General features: G+C 74.3%; 3 protein-coding genes across 3 annotated transcripts in view; 1 reads left to right on the top strand and 2 right to left on the bottom strand.

Annotated features, from left to right (window-relative positions):
- Positions 1-5328, bottom strand: part of AURANDRAFT_63508 (hypothetical protein) — a gene marked incomplete at both ends in the record, with an annotated part of 5559 nt that extends 231 nt beyond the window's left edge. Inside the window, 5 exons of the mRNA XM_009037845.1 lie at positions 660-661; positions 832-2063; positions 2111-2545; positions 4126-4225; positions 4688-5328. Coding sequence (XP_009036093.1) covers positions 660-661; positions 832-2063; positions 2111-2545; positions 4126-4225; positions 4688-5328 — 2410 coding nt within the window. The remainder of the gene's footprint in view (positions 1-659; positions 662-831; positions 2064-2110; positions 2546-4125; positions 4226-4687) is intronic.
- A 421-nt stretch (positions 5329-5749) lies between these two features.
- Positions 5750-8520, top strand: AURANDRAFT_63507 (hypothetical protein; the record flags this gene model as incomplete). The annotated part of the gene is made up of 2 exons (XM_009038094.1): positions 5750-7422; positions 7560-8520. The coding sequence occupies 2 exons, from the start codon at positions 5750-5752 to the stop codon at positions 8518-8520; spliced, it is 2634 nt and encodes an 877-aa protein (XP_009036342.1).
- A 4358-nt stretch (positions 8521-12878) lies between these two features.
- On the bottom strand, positions 12879-14527 carry AURANDRAFT_25189 (hypothetical protein; the record flags this gene model as incomplete). Its single annotated transcript, XM_009037844.1, has 3 exons — positions 12879-13085; positions 13140-14052; positions 14253-14527. Coding segments are annotated over 3 exons (1395 nt in total), but the record flags the coding sequence as incomplete, so codon positions are not given.

Here is a 14527-nt window from a genome sequence, read left to right as displayed (position 1 = left end):
AGCGCGTCCGCGGCGTCGCGCGCCTCGTCGCCGACCATGCAGCGCTGGAGGATGGCGAGGCGGCACTCGCGCGCGGCGTCGCCCGGCGCCGCGGCGCAGAGCTCCGCGGCGTCGCGCGCGGCGCCCGCGCGGAGGCAGCCCGCGACGGCCGCGGCGACGGCGCCGTCGTCGGCGCCGTCGGCGAGCGCCGCCGCCGCGTGGGCGCCGCGCGCCGCCGCGGCCGCCGCGCCGTCGCCGGCGCGCTCGAAGGCCGCCGCGGCGTCGAGGAGCAGCGCGGGCGCGCTCTCGAGGCCCCGGTCCGCGAGGTCCGCGGCGCGCGCGCGCCACTCGTCGCGCGTGAGGAAGACGCGCTCGTCGTCGCGCGGCGGCGTGAACTTCTCCGCGAGGTCCCGGTCGAGGAGCCAGCGCGCGAAGGCGCCGCCCGCGGGCGTCTTGGCCTCGCAGAAGAGGAGCTGCGTCCGGCACCGCGTGACGCCCGTGTAGAGGAGCATGAGCTCGGCCTCGAGCTGGAGCGGCAGCGGGCCGAAGCGGCGCATCGCCGCCGCGCCGCCGAAGAGGGCCGCCCAGGCCGACCGGGGCCCGGCCTTGGCCGACGGCGCGCCGCCGACGAGCCCGTAGGCGACGACGTGGGAAAACTCGAGGCCCTTGGCGTCGCGGACGCCTAAAATCGTCGTGGGCTCGGGGAATGTCGCCCGCAGGGCGTCGCGCTGCTCGTCGTGGGCGACGACGACGTAGCGCTCGTCGGCCGCGAGGAGCGCGGCGACGCGCGGCTCGTCGCCGACGGCGACGGCGGGCCGCGGGCCGCGCGCCATCGCCTCGTCGCGCGGCAACTTGTCGAGGGCCTCGGGGAAGGCGCCGAGCAGCGCGTCGAGCACGGCCGCGGCGACGTCGAGGACGCCGCCGTGGGCGCGGTAGTTCGCCGTGAGCTTCGTCACGCGCGGCGGCGGCCGCGAGACCGCGCCGCCGGCCTCGCAGCAGCGGTAGAGCGCGGACCGGACCTCCGCGAACCGAAAGTGGACGCCGTAGGTCACGGCCTGGGCCGTGTCGCCCGCGAGCCAGAGCCGCGCGGCGTCGCCGCCGCAGGCTAACGCGAGCACCATGAGCTCGGCCTGCGTCGAGTCCTGGACCTCGTCGACGTAGACCCTATCGAACGCCCGCGCCCCCCGGTCCGCGAGGAGCCGCGCCGCGACGGCGCGCGCGCGGTCCGCGTCGTCCCAGAGGCCCCGGGCCGCCAGCTCGCGGTCGTAGCGCGCGCGGATGCGGCACGCGTCGCGCCGGTCGTCCGCGCTCCTCAGCCGCGTCCGATTGTTGAAGGCTTCCGCGAGGAAGTCCGCCTCTTCCAGGGCCGCGCCCTTGACGACGGCCTCGGCGCTGCCCTTCAAGAAGGAGCGGATCTGCGTCCACGCCGTCAGGGCGTCGCCGAGGCCGCCGCCCTTCGTCGCCGCGCGCTGCCAGAGGTCGTCGCGGAACCGCGGGAACGAAACTCGGCGCCGCGGCTCGTACGTCGCCGGCGCCGCGAGGCCCGCGACGAAGTCGTCGAGCGTCGCCAGCGTCGCTTTGTCGTCGCCGTGGCGCTTGAGCATGCGGCCGACGTGGTCCACGAGGCGCCGGGACCGCGCGACGAAGACGCGCGTCTCGCCCGGGAACCGCTCCGCGTCCAAGAGCATGCGGCTCACGGTGCAGATCGTCTTCCCCGTGCCCGACCGGCCCAGCAGGAGCGTCGCGCTCGGCGCGTCGGCGACGACGACGGCCCGCTCCGGCGCCGTGAGGGCCACGGGCGGCGTCCAGTCGCCCGCGACGAGCCGCGGCAGGTCGTCTCGGCGCACGGCGTAGCAGCAGAGGGGCGTGTTGCCCAGCGGGTCCAGCGGCACCTCCTCGTCGTCGCCGTCGCCGAGGGGCCTCGCGGACCGGAGCTCCGCGGCGTCGATCTGCCGCGCGCGCCGCGAGATGGCGTCGTGGGGCACGACGAACCAGACGACGACGACGCGGTCGCGGCGCAGCTCCCAGAGGACGCGCCAGCCCCGGTCGCTCTTGGCCTCGAGGAGCCGGCGCCGCGTCGCGCCCTTGAGGGGCTTCGCCGTCGCGTGTGCGACTCCGCCTCGCCCTCGACGATGCGCCCGCCGCCGTCGGCGTGGTCCCGCAGCGCCGCGAGGACCTCGGGCAGCCTCCGGGCGCAGGCGCGGTCCGGCGACAGGTGCTCGAGCGCCTCGTGCGCCGTGGACCAGCCGGACGCGTCGCGGTGCGCGCGCGCGCGCGCGCGCTCCGCGAGCCGCCGGCGCCGCCGCTCGCTCCGCGCCGCGGCGAGGACGCGCAGGCGCCGGCGCAGCGTCGCCGCGGCGACGTCCATCTTCCGCGTCCACCGCGCCTCGGGCTTGCCGGTTAAATAACCCCCGTGTCGCGCCTTGCTCATGACCGCGTCGAGCATCTGCCGCGCACTCGGGCTCCGGTCGTAGAGCCGCTGCAGCGGCTCGCTCCAGACCGCGGAGAGCGCCGCCAGCAGGTCGGCGTCCGCCTGGTCGGCGTCCGCCCATGCAGACCGGTCCGCCTGCATGGCGGGGTCTTCGGCCATGGTTACGTCGATGCCGGAGGCACCGAGTCCATGCGCGCTCGAGAGGACTGAGAGTCGAGCGTCAACACGAGCGTCAAGTGCGGCACCGTCGGCGCTCTCGGCAGCGGCGCTTGGAATGGTCATCCCCGACCCAGGATAGGGCAGCCCCGACGCGCCCATGCCTCGCCTGAGCGGGACCTTCGGCGCTTCGCGGCTGCACCGCTTCGACTCGTCGTCCGACGGCGCCGACGACGACGGGAGCGACCGCCCCTGGCTCAAGGGCACGACGCTGGGCGCGGCGGTGGCCGCCATCCTCGACCGGAACCAGCTCTTCGACGGCGAGACGGGCGCGAGCGTCGCCGCGGAGGTGCGGCGCCTCCACGGCCTTTGGAAGGACGAGGCCGGCGCGGCGCCCTGGCGCGCGCGGCGGCTTCGGAGCGAGGAGGCGCGGCTGCCCTCCGAGGCCTACGACGTCGTCCGCGAGCTCTGCGTGCTCTCCAAGCTCGCGCACCCGCACGTGCGCGCGCCGGTCTGCTTCGTCGGCAGCGGCGCCGCCGGGTCGCCGCTCCGGGCGCTCCTGCCGCGCTGCGCGGCGTCGCTCGCGGAGCCGGCGGCGGCCGCGGCGCTTGCGTGGCGCGCGCGGCTCGACGTCGCCGTCGACGTCGCCGCGGCGCTGGCCTACGTCCACGGCTTCGGCGTCGACGCGCTGGCGCCCCGGCGGCCCCGCGCGGACCACCGCTCCGCCGCTCCGCGACGAGCGCCGCGGATTCCGACGCGGGCGTGTCGCTGCGGGGCGCCGTCCACGCGAACAACGTGCTCTTCGAGGCCTGGCCGCCGACGCGCGCCGTGCTCGACGTCGCCGCGTGCGCCGTCGCCGACGCGAAGCTCCAGGTCGCCGACGTCGCGGCCTTTGGCGCGCTCGTGTCCTCGGCGCTGCTCGACGGCGCGGGGACCGACTGGCCCGGGGAGACGCGCGCGGCCGTCGAGGCCTGCGTCCGGGCCGCGCCGTCGGCGCTCGACGCCTACTGCGGCCTCGAGCGCGCGAGGCTCGCGGCGACGCGCAAGGTGGCGTCCGCGACCATCGCCGCGGACGACGCGGACGACCGCGACGGGCCGCCGGCGGGCCGGCGCTGCGCGGCGTGCGGTTTTCGCGGCGTCAACGCCCAGTTCCGCCCCTGCGGCCACGCCGTCTGCTGCGACGTCTGCGCGGCGGCCCGCGAGGCCTGCCCGGCGTGCGACGGGCCCGTCCGCGGCGTCCGCGTCGGCTTCTACGGCGACGACGGCGACGAGGACGCCTTCGGCGAGGAGGAGCGGCTCTACGCGCATTCCACGTCGCCCCGCGTGCACCAGCTCCTCGCGGCCGCGCGGGCCTGCGCGGCGCGCGGCGACTCCTTCGCGGCCGTGTCGCGGCGAAGGGAACCCGCCTGGGTCGACGTCGCCGCGGCGCTCTACGCGCGCGTGCTCCGGCTGGTGCGCTGGCACGTCGACGAGAACGAGCGGGCGAGGGCGCGGGGGGAGGCGCACGGGTTGGAATTCGACGACGTCGCGCGGGCGCTCGACGGTTTACCGCGGCTCACGGTGCAGAACGACACGGGCGTCGACGTCGTCGTCGAGGCCTGCGTCGTGTCCGCGTGGTGCTGGTTCGTCCTCGCGCCGGGCGAGTTCCTGTCCTTCGACCTGGGCGACATCTACGTGACCCTGCGGTGCCGCGAGCGGCGGTCGCGGCTCGACACGGGGCCGGACCTCGGCGTCGAGGTGACCAAGGGCGTCGCGTTCTCCTTCGGGCTCGCGGCGCTGCTCCCGTTCTCCCTCGCCGTCGCGCCGCTCCTGCCCTTCGTCTGCGGCGGCTACGTGTCCGCCTGGGTCTGGGCCGACGGCGAGGTGTCCAAGCTCACGGCGTGCAAGGCGCCCTGCGTCTGCGCGGCCCAGGCCACCGACGACGGCGGCGGCGCGCTCGACGACGGCGGCGGCGCGACCGCGGCGCTCGCGGCGCCGTCGACGGCGACGCCGTTCGCGGGCCACGGGTTCCGGACGCGGGGCCTCGTCGTCATCAAGGCGAAGCGCGGCGCGCTCGAGGCCGTCGAGTTCCGCAAGGCCGACGTGAGCGCGCACCCCGACGAGCTCCTGGAGATCTAAGACGGCGCGAGGCAGCACGTGTCGCGCGCGACGGGCGCGCCGCGCTTGAAGGGCTCGTCGTCGCGCGCGCGCGCGGCGCGCGGCCGCCGCCGCCGCCACTGGACGTAGTCGCCGATGATCGCGCGGTGGTCGAAGGCGAAGTCCAACCCGTCGAGGTCGCCGACGGGGACGACGACGACGGCTCGCGCGTCCGAGCCGACCTTGGGCTCGCCGGCGGTCCGCGCGACGTAGACGGCCGACACCGTGTGCCGCCGCTCGTCGCGCCGCGGGTCCCCGAAGACGCCGAGGAGCTCCGGTTCGCCGACGAGCTCGAGGTTCGTCTCCTCCCGGAGCTCCCGCGCGACGGCGTCGCGCGGCAGCTCGCCGACGTCGACGAAACCGCCCATCGTCGCGTACTTGCCGTTGTCGCCCCGCCTCACGAGCACGACGCCGTCGTCGCCGCTCTCGATGACGAGGTCGATGGCGAGCGACGGCGTGCACATGGCGTAGCCGTCGGGGCCCGCCCAGCACGACCCCGCGGGCTCGCCGCCGGGCGCGCCGCCGTGCCAGACGTAGGGGCAGGCGGGTTGTCGCAGCCATAGAAGGAGCAAAAAGGCCGCGAGGCCCCAGGCGACGGCCTCGCGCGTCTCGCAGCGCCGGCGCATGGCGCGGCGACCGATGTTTGGTGTGGTAATTAACTCGCAGCTGGGTATGGGGCCACGATGTTTGTTGTGGCAAATTTCTGTGCCGCTGTGGCGACAAGTGCAGCGGTCTTGACGGCTGCTATGCCGCGAGCGGCTTGGGTTTGTGAGAGCGCAGAGCTACGCAGCAACGCGTCGGTGCAAGGGCGTTGACGGCGCGAGGGCGCCGCCTGGGACGATGCGAGGAATTTGCGGCAAGAAGTGAATGCTCGCCGGATCGTGCAGACCTCGCTGTCCGATCTGGCGCCAACTCTTGCGCCCAGACCGATCCGCGCGCGCTGCCCGTCAGAGCGCAAAGTCCCCTGCCCTTGTGCGAGCACCGCCGCGCTGCCTGTCAGAGCGCAAAGTCCCCTGCCCGGTCGTGCGAGCACCGCCCCAAACCGCCATGGCCGCCGCGGTGACGCGCGTCACGGTCACCTACGAGTCGCCGGGCCAGCCGTACTTCACGCGCTTCACGGTGGACCCCGGCGACTCCGGGCGGCGCCACACGGTCGGCGAGCTGCTCAACTCGTTCTGCGTGCAGCACCGCAAGAAGTACGGCGCGGCGAGCGACCTCGTGCGCGAGGACGCGGCCATCGTCGCGTCCGGCGGCCGCCTGCTGCCCGTCGACGCGCGGCTCGGCGACTGCCTGGGGGTTTCGGGTCCGGGCTACGCGGGCTGGGCCGTCGTCCAGCGCAAGAACAGCGTCGAGAAGAGCCGGACGGTCTTCCCGCCCATGCTGGAGAAGGCGGCCATGGAGCTCCGCGTCGGCGTCACGGGCATCGTCGGGCGGCGCGCGGCGGAGGGCGCGCCGCCGGAGCCTCGCGAAACGCTCGCGTACCTCGCGTCGCGCCTCGAGGACCTGACCGGGCCGGCGGCGACGCACGCGGGGCTCGACGTCGTCCACGCCGCCGTGCGCGACGCGGCGCTCGCGGCCGTCGCCGGCGGCCGGCTGCGCGGGGACCTCGCCGCGCGCGCGGCCAAGGTCTCGAACCCGGCGCCGGCGCCGTGCCTCGAGCCGCCGCGGCGCCGCGCCGTCAAGGTCTTCGCGCTCCTCGCGGCGACGGCGCGGCCGCCCGGCGACCCGCGCGGCGGCGGAGCCGCGCGCGCGTTCCGCGGTTTGCCGTCCGCGCTGAAGCAGATCGACCGCCTCGACGGCGTCCTCGTGTCCTACGACGCCGCGGACCCGGCGCTCGCGCGCGACTGCGCCCAGCTCCTCGCGGCGCTCGCGGCCCGGGAGCCGCCGGGCTTCCTCCGGGGCTTCCCCCGGCTTTCGCCGACGAGCCGCCAGCGCCACTTCGCGCTCCTCGCCGGCGCGCTCGCCGCCGAGGGCCGGGGACGGGAGTCCTGGGCCCTCCTCGGCTCCTGCGGCGACGTCTGGCAGGACTGCCGCGCGGGCTGCTACCGCGACGCCGCGGAACGCCGCGCGGACCAACGCGCGACGCTCTTCTCCGCGGACCGCTGCGCGCGCGCGGCGGACGGGCCCGCGTCGCCCCGGAGCGTCGCGAAGCTCGCGGCCGCGGGGGCTTTGCGCGAGGGCAACGACCCGACGTCGTCGACGATGATGGTCCGCGTCGACGCGCTCGCGGCCTTCGCGCGGGCCGGCGCCGTGCTGCAGACGGAGACGGGGCTCCAGACCTACCTCGCGCGGTCGTGCTACCGCCAGCGCTTCGCGCCGCTCGCTCCCTTCGCGCGGTGCTGGCTCGTGCACATGGACGGGGACCGGGGCGACCTCGACGCGCCCGCGGACGACGGCGGGCGCCTGGAGGCGGAGCTCAAAAGGCGGTTCCCGGAGCTCGCGGGCGCCGCGCTATCGGCCGTGCTCGCGGACCGCCACCGCACGGTGGACGTCTACCTCGCGGCCCACGCGGGCGCGCCCTGCGCCGTCCGCGCGGACACGTTCCTCTCGCTCGCGGGCGCGCTCGTCCGCGAGAAGTTCAGGGGCCAGCCGCCGCGCCTGCCCGCGGACCGCAACGTCGCCCTCGTCAACTTCCTCGCCAAGGACGCGGTCTTCAGCCTCCTCGACCGCGCCAAGGACGCGGGCATCGAGCTCGAGATGACGGGGAAAGCGGCGGAGCCGTAGAGTGGAGGGTAAACATCGACCGCTACTTGGCGAGCCTGAGTGGGTCCGATTGTTGAACCTTCACGAGCTTGACGGCGTCATCGGAGCTCCGCCTCGTGGCAACTGCATCGATGCGGGATCACAACAGTCGGAGGCGAGTCGCCGTGCTCGCCGCGCTCTCCCTGACCGCCCGCGCCCTCGTCGCGCCGCCCCGCCACTGCTTCGGCCGCGGCCGGCCCCTGCTCTACGTCGAGGCCGACGCCGAGGCCCAGACCGACGCCGCCGCGCCGGCGCCCGCGCCGGCGCCCGTGCCCTTCGACATCGAGCGGCGCGTGCTCGAGGCCAAGGGCAAGCTCGACGAGGAGCGGTCGCGCGCGAAGCTCGAGTCCATCCGCGGGCGCCGCGAGCGGCGGAAGGACCTACTCCGATCCGTGAAACTCGCGAAGCTCCGGCAGCGGCTGAGCGCCTTCGGCTTCAGCGAGGTCGACGAGGAGCTCGGGCGGGCGAGCGCGGCGCGCCGGGCCCAGGACTCCTTCGGCGACGTCGACCTCTCCGAGAAGGCGTCCTGGTTGGGGCCGTTGGCGGAGGGCCTGCTCCCGCCGCGCGACGGCGAGGCGCCGGCGGCGAACGCGACGGCGCAGCGCCGGGCGTCGCTGGCGACGGGGCTCAAGGTGCCGCCGCCGAAGCCGCCGCGGGCGCCGCGCGCGGCCGCGGCCGCCGGCGGCGGCGCGCCGAGCCCGGCCGCGCCGCCCGCGCCGCCGCCGCCGCCGCCCGTCGCCGGCGACGGCCTGCGGCCCGTGCCGCCCAAGCTCGGCGCGCCGGCGAAGCGGGCCGTCGTCCCGCTGCCGACGGCGCGGCCGGCCGTCGTCGCCGCTCTCGAGCCGTCGGACGCGCCGTCCGCCGACCGGAACCGCACGGACCCGGTGCTCCAGACCGCCGAGGTCCGCGCGGCGCCGCCCGACGCGGACCCGGACGAGCCCGACCCGCCGCCGGGCACCGAGCAGGGGAAGCGCGCCGCGTTCTCCGCGTTCCTCGGCCGCCTTCGGCCGGGCCCGCGCGGCGGCGGCAAGCCCCACCTGTCGACGCGGTCGAGCTTCGGGCGCCGGGGCGGCTAAGGACTCGAATTAGGACCCCTCGCTGTTGAGCCCCCGCAGGACCGTCGCGCTCGGCCGGCTCCGGGCCGCGGCGGGCGCCTCCGGCGGCGGCGCCTTCGCGACGAAGGCGTCGCCGAGGTCGCGGTAGAGGAACGCGGTCAGCGCCAGCGAAAAGGCGGCGAAGAGCCGCGCGAAGGGCAGGTCGAGCCAGAACGTGAGCCCGAGGCCGAGCAGACCCGTCGTCCGCGCGGCGACGTCCTTGACGCCGTCGACGCCGCGCGAGATGTCGTCGGGCTCGCTTTTCGGCGCGAAGCGCGGCGGCGCGGGCGGCTCCGGCGCGTCGCGCGCGGAGCGCACGAGCCGCCGTCGATGGCTTGTGGCGACCGGTGAGATCAATGCGCTGCACGCACACAGCGCTGCGGCGGCGCAGCAGGCGCTGCGACGCGGCATCGATGGGTTGATTTGTTTATTGGCGCGTGCTGCGATAAATGCCTAATTGCCGGGACGGGCGAGAGAGCGCCTGTAAGCTAGGCTGCGCTTGTGACTTCCATGCACGAGTCCATGCTCGAGCTCGCTCTGGGCCGAAGAAGCAGCGCCGATGCAGTAGACAGTGTCGATCTGGTCGGGCTGCCCGGCCGCGCGCCGCGCCGCCGGCCCGGCCGACGACCGGCGCCCGCCATGTTCGGGGACGAGGTGAAGATGAGCGTGCGCGAGCAGAAGGCGGCGACGTGGCGGAGCCAGCACTGCCTCGACGACGACCTCGAGCCGACGATCTCGCGCCAGGACCCCCACTTCGTGCCCCGCGCGTCGGCCATGCTGCGGGGCAACTTCAGCCTCGCGACCTTCGGCACGCCGGAGACCGTGGTCTGGTGGGCGGCGCACGAGGACGAGATGGAGATCATCCAGCAATTAGCGAAGGACCCGTCCGTCGACGTGAACTGGAAGAACTCCCACGGCGCGACGCCGTTCTACATCGCCGTGCGCAACGGCCACGTCGACACGGTGCGGCTCCTCGCGAACGTGCGCCGCGTCGACTACGACGCCGTCTGCCACCACGCGCTCGACGCGTCGCCGTTCTGGACCGCGTGCCGCCTCGGGCATTACGAGATCGTCGAGCTCATGTTGAAGGAGTGCGCGTGCGACCGGACCCGGCCGAATAGGTACGGCATCAGTCCCCTCGACGCGGCGCGGGCTGCGGGCCACGGCGACGTCGTCAAGCTCCTCGAGCTCCACGGCGTCGAGGCGGGCGAGCGCCGCGAGCGGCTCCCCGCGATCCGGGACGCCGCGCCGCCGACGGCGCCGGAGGCGGACCCGGGCGAGGGGCGCCACGACGGCTCCGACGTCTCGGGCGTCGGCGCCTGGGTCTGCCACGTCTGCAAGCGCCACAACGATGGCAGCCTCTTCCGCGAGCAGAAGTGCCGCGTCTGCTTCACGCCCCCGCCCGCGGCCGACGACTTTAAGATCTGAATGGGGGAATTTTGTGTTGCGAATTGGGGCTTTTTTTTGTGGATCTTCCGACTTCGCTCGGCGACGCGTCTCCGAAGACGCCAGCGTCGGAGGACCGAGGTCATGCTCCCAGAGGGCTCCCAGACGCCAAGGCCTACGCCATTTTTTTTGCTTAGCCGCGGCCGGGCGCAGGGAAGAACCGAAGTTTTTTTTTTTTTTTGCCACTGGCACAGTTCCCAGAGCGACTGACGCTCTCTCACACACAGTTCCGTCGTCACGCCGCCCTCCCTCTCGGCCGTCTCGTCAACGCCTCCCCCGGCACAGCGATGGAGAACAAGGCGGCAAAACAGTCCGAGGGCTACTCCTTCGGCCGTACGGTCGCCCGCGAAGTCCTGACGCAGGCGCAGTCCCTGGATCGCGTCGACGCCACGCGCTACGTCGCCGAGTTCGAGGGGTGGGGCGACAAGCGCACGGTCTCCATCGCCAAGGTCCTCCAGACGGGCGGCGCGGCCAAATACGTCGTCGAGCGGTCGCGCGGCGGTTCCGGCAACGCGAAGCGCGCCGTCGCGTTCGCGGACCCGAAAGCCGCGGTGCGATGCTTCGCCACGTCGTCGATGGACGAGGACTACACGACCGCCGGCGGCTCGTCGCACGCCGAGTGGCGCCTCGTCAACATCGTCGCCGTCCCGCCGGGCCGCGACGTCAAGGAGGGCATGCCCGTCCTCGCGTTCTGCCCGCGCGCCATCGACAAGACGAGCACGGGCGACGAGGACGTGACGCGGGCGATGACCGGCACGCCGGCGTCGCACGCGGTCGACCACGCCGCGCGCATGGACGAGCTCACCGCGCTCCTCGACTCCGGGGCCAGCGCGTGGTAGGAGTCCTAACGAGGTTACGCCCCCGCGAACGCGACCTCCTTCGGTGGGTCCGGCGCGTTGAGGACCGCCACGCAGCCCAGGAGCATGGCCGCGCCGAAGCCGAAGCCCGGCACGTAGGAGCCGTACTCGTCGAAGAGCGCGCCGGCGACGACGGGCCCCGCGAGGCCGCCGACGCCGAGGAAGCAGCACACGAGGCCCGACGCGCGCGCGAGCGCGTCGGGGCACCGCGCGACCTCGGGAACGTCCATGACCAGCGTCGGCACGAGCGACAGGAGCGAGCCGATCGAGGAGCCGACGAGGAACGAGAAGACCGCGAGGCCCGCGTAGGACTCCTGGAAGAGGGCGACGGCGGCCTGCGTCGCCGCGTAGACGCCGCAGGCCAGCGAGAAGACGAGCTTCCGCCCGAAGCGGTCGCCGAGCGACCCCACGGGCACGCGCGTCGTCAGCGCCCCGACGCCCAGGATCGTGAGAAGCGCTTCGCTCCGGCTCCGCGAGTGGCCGCGGTCGAGGCCGAGGCGGACGAGGTGCACCGCCGGCGTCCAGAAGCCCCAGCCGAAGAAGAACGTTGTCCGGCAGAGCCGGCGGATGCCCGGCAGCCGCGAGAGCGGCGCGCCGGCGTCCCCCGCCGCCGCGTCCTGCGGCGCCGCGGGCGGCGGCGCGAGCTGCAACGCCGCGGACGCCAGCAGGCAGAAGACGATGGCGCCGAGGCCCGCGAGGCCGCCGCGCCAGCCCCCCGCGCGCCGGAGCGCCGACCAGAGATACGGCATCGCGAAGGGCCCGACGCCCGCGCCCGTGTTCGCCAGCGCCGACGCGAGCGCCAAGCGCTTCGAGAACCACTTGTTGCAGCAGACGACGCCGCTATAAAGAGCGAGCGACTGGCCGACGCCGAGGACGAGGCCGTAGGTGACGAAGAGGTGCCACAGCGCGCCCGCGCGGCTCGCGAGGACGAGCGCGCCGCCGGAGATCACCGCGCCCGCGGCGCCGCAGGTCCGCTCGCCGCGCCGCGCGACGGCGACGCCCGACGCGTAGCCCGCCATGTCCATGACGCCCGCGCACGTCGACCCGACCAGGGCCGTCGCCGCGCGGCTCCCGTCGAAGGCCTCCAACAGGTCGACGAAGATGATGGAGAAGGCGTACTGGAGCGCGAGCGTGCCCACGGACACGAACCAGTAGGCCGCGAGCTTGCGCGCGTGCACGGGCGAGCACGCCATTCGCGGCGGTGGCAAGCACGACTCGGAGAACGTGGCGCTTCAGCCCATAATTCACGCTCAGAAGTTCAGGCCGGCCTCAAGTGCCCTTCAACAAGCGAAGTCGAACGACTTGTCGAACGTTGCCGAGCCCCTCGCCGCGACGCGCGGCGGCGACGCGCTCGACGCGGCGGCGCGGACGGCGCCGCTGGCGTGTATCGCGGTGCGCTCGCCGCTTGTATTTGGTCGTCGTCTCTTACTGGATGCGCGCGGCGGACTGCGTGAGGACCTGGGTCGCGATGCGCCGCGCGGCGAGGGACGCGCCGGCGCGGTTCCGCCAGAGGATGTCCGCGAGCTCGCCGAGCGCGCGCCGCTGGTCGTCCGCGGACAGCGCGTCGAGCGCGCCGACGGACGACGCGAGCTCCGGCGACGCCTTGGACGCGACGCGGGACAGCGTCGCGAGCGCCATCTTGTCGTCGCGGTCCGGCGCCAACAGCTTCGACTTGGCGATGGGTTCTAAAACCCCGAAGGGGTCGACGAGCGTCGCGGCGAGCACGCCCGCGCGGCTCTTGCGCGCCTCGGCGAAGGACGTGCGCGCCGACGCGCCTAGAAGCTTGGCGAACTCGCGCTCGACGATGGCCTGGAGCGGCGTCGGCGCGCCGCCGTCGGCTAGGAGCAGGTCCGCGAGCTTCCGCGCGACGCCGAGCGCGTCGTCGGACGCGGCCCGCGCGTCGCCGCCGGCGATCTCCGCCGACGCCGTCTCCGCCGCCGTGTAGGACTGGAGCCCGTCCAGCAGGTAGTTGAGCCGCTGCGAGTCGACGCGGCGGCTTTCGTGGCCGTCGCCTTCGGCGCCGTACACGAACGTGTCGAGCGCGGCGGCGACCCGCGGCGACGGGTCCGACAACAACCTTTGGGACACGTAGGGCAGGCACTCGCCGACGATGGCGTAGTCCGGGTCGTTCTGGAGGCCGATGCCCTCCAGCACGCTAAACGCCCGCGCGATGTACGCGAAGTACGGCGGCAGCCGGAACAGGTTCCCCTGGCGGTCCGCCAACGCGCGCATCTGGCCGACGACCTCCGGCACGTCGATCTTGGCCGCGCCGCCGCCGCCCGCGAAGGCCGTGTAGACGTCGGACAGCACCTGCACGGCGTCGCCGCCCGCGATGGCCTCCTCGTAGCCCTCGGGCACGAACCCGAGCTTCACGAGATCCGCCGGCACGGACGCGTAGTCCTTGGCCACGAGGTGGGCGATGTGCTCGATGTAGGCCACCTGGAGCCCCGGGTCGAGCTCCGTCACCAGACCCCAGTCGAGGATGGCGAGGCGCCCCGTGTCCGCCTCCACGATGAGGTTCCCCGGGTGCGGATCCGCGTGCAGCAAACCCGTCTCGAGCATCATCGTCAGGTACGCGTTCATGGCCACGCCGCAGAGCGCCGAGACGCGCTTCCGCGCCGTGTCGTCGTCGGCGCCCACGTCCGCGTCCAGGCGCTGGCCGTCGACCCACCGCGTCGCGAGCACGCGGCGCGACGACGCCGCTTCCACGGGCTTCGGCGCGAAGACCGCGTCCGCCAGAGGCGTTTGCGAAATGGAGTCGATGAAGTTGCGCGCGTTCTTGGCCTCGCGCCGGTAGTCGAGCTCGTCGACGAAGCGCACGCCCCAGGCGTCGACGATGCCCACCAAATCCGTGTTGAGGTTCGCGATCTTTCGGAGCGGCGCGCCGACGACCCGCAAGAGGTGCAGGTCGAGCGCGATGGTCTCCGCGACGTCGGGCCGCTGCACCTTGACGGCGACGCGCACGCGCTCGTCGCCGTCGTCCACGTAGCCGCGGTAGACCTGGCCCAACGACGCGGACGCGATGGGCGTCGGCGTCAGCTCGTCGAAGACGTCCGCCGCGCGACCGACGCCCAGCTCCGCGGCGATGAGCGCGCGCGCCTCGGCGTCGTCGAAGGGCGGGCAGGCGTCCTGGAGCGTCGCCAGCGCCTCGCAGTAGGCCTCGCTCAGGAGGTCCGAGCGGATGGACAGCGCCTGGCCGACCTTGATGAACCTGGGCAGCAAAAGAGTGATTCAACGTCGCTTCAACGTGAGTGTTCCGCGCGCGCGCGTTCCGGAGAAAGCATCCACGCTTCGAGACCGTTCCGAGAGATGATCGCTCGTCCAAAAATCAGCCGAAACGAGTGGAAAACGGCCGAGATCGGAGCCTTTGAAGTTGGGAATTTCGCTCTCTTTTGCTGCCCTGTGATGAACGTCGGCCCGAGCGCCGCGAGGATCGCCAGGAGTTCGGCGGCGCGTGTCGCCTCGTTGGTTTGCGTATTCCCCGTGGCGACGTCCAGCGCGACGCGCGCGCCGAAGCCCGCGCTCGGGCCCGCGATGGCCGCGAAGCGCCGCAGCGTCTGCAGGGGGCGCCGCGAGAAGTAGCGCGCCGCGGCTTCCGGGTCGTAGCGGCCGGACGGGTAGACGTCGCCGGCGGCGCCCTCGTCCTCGCCGATGCGCGCGAAGAGCGCGACGCCGCTCGCGGCCAT

This window comes from Aureococcus anophagefferens, assembly GCF_000186865.1.
Source record: "Aureococcus anophagefferens unplaced genomic scaffold AURANscaffold_7, whole genome shotgun sequence".
NCBI lineage: Eukaryota > Pelagophyceae > Pelagomonadales > Pelagomonadaceae > Aureococcus > Aureococcus anophagefferens.
The sequence above is the reverse complement of the archived record's forward strand: the minus strand, read 5'-3'. Positions and strand labels throughout refer to the sequence as shown.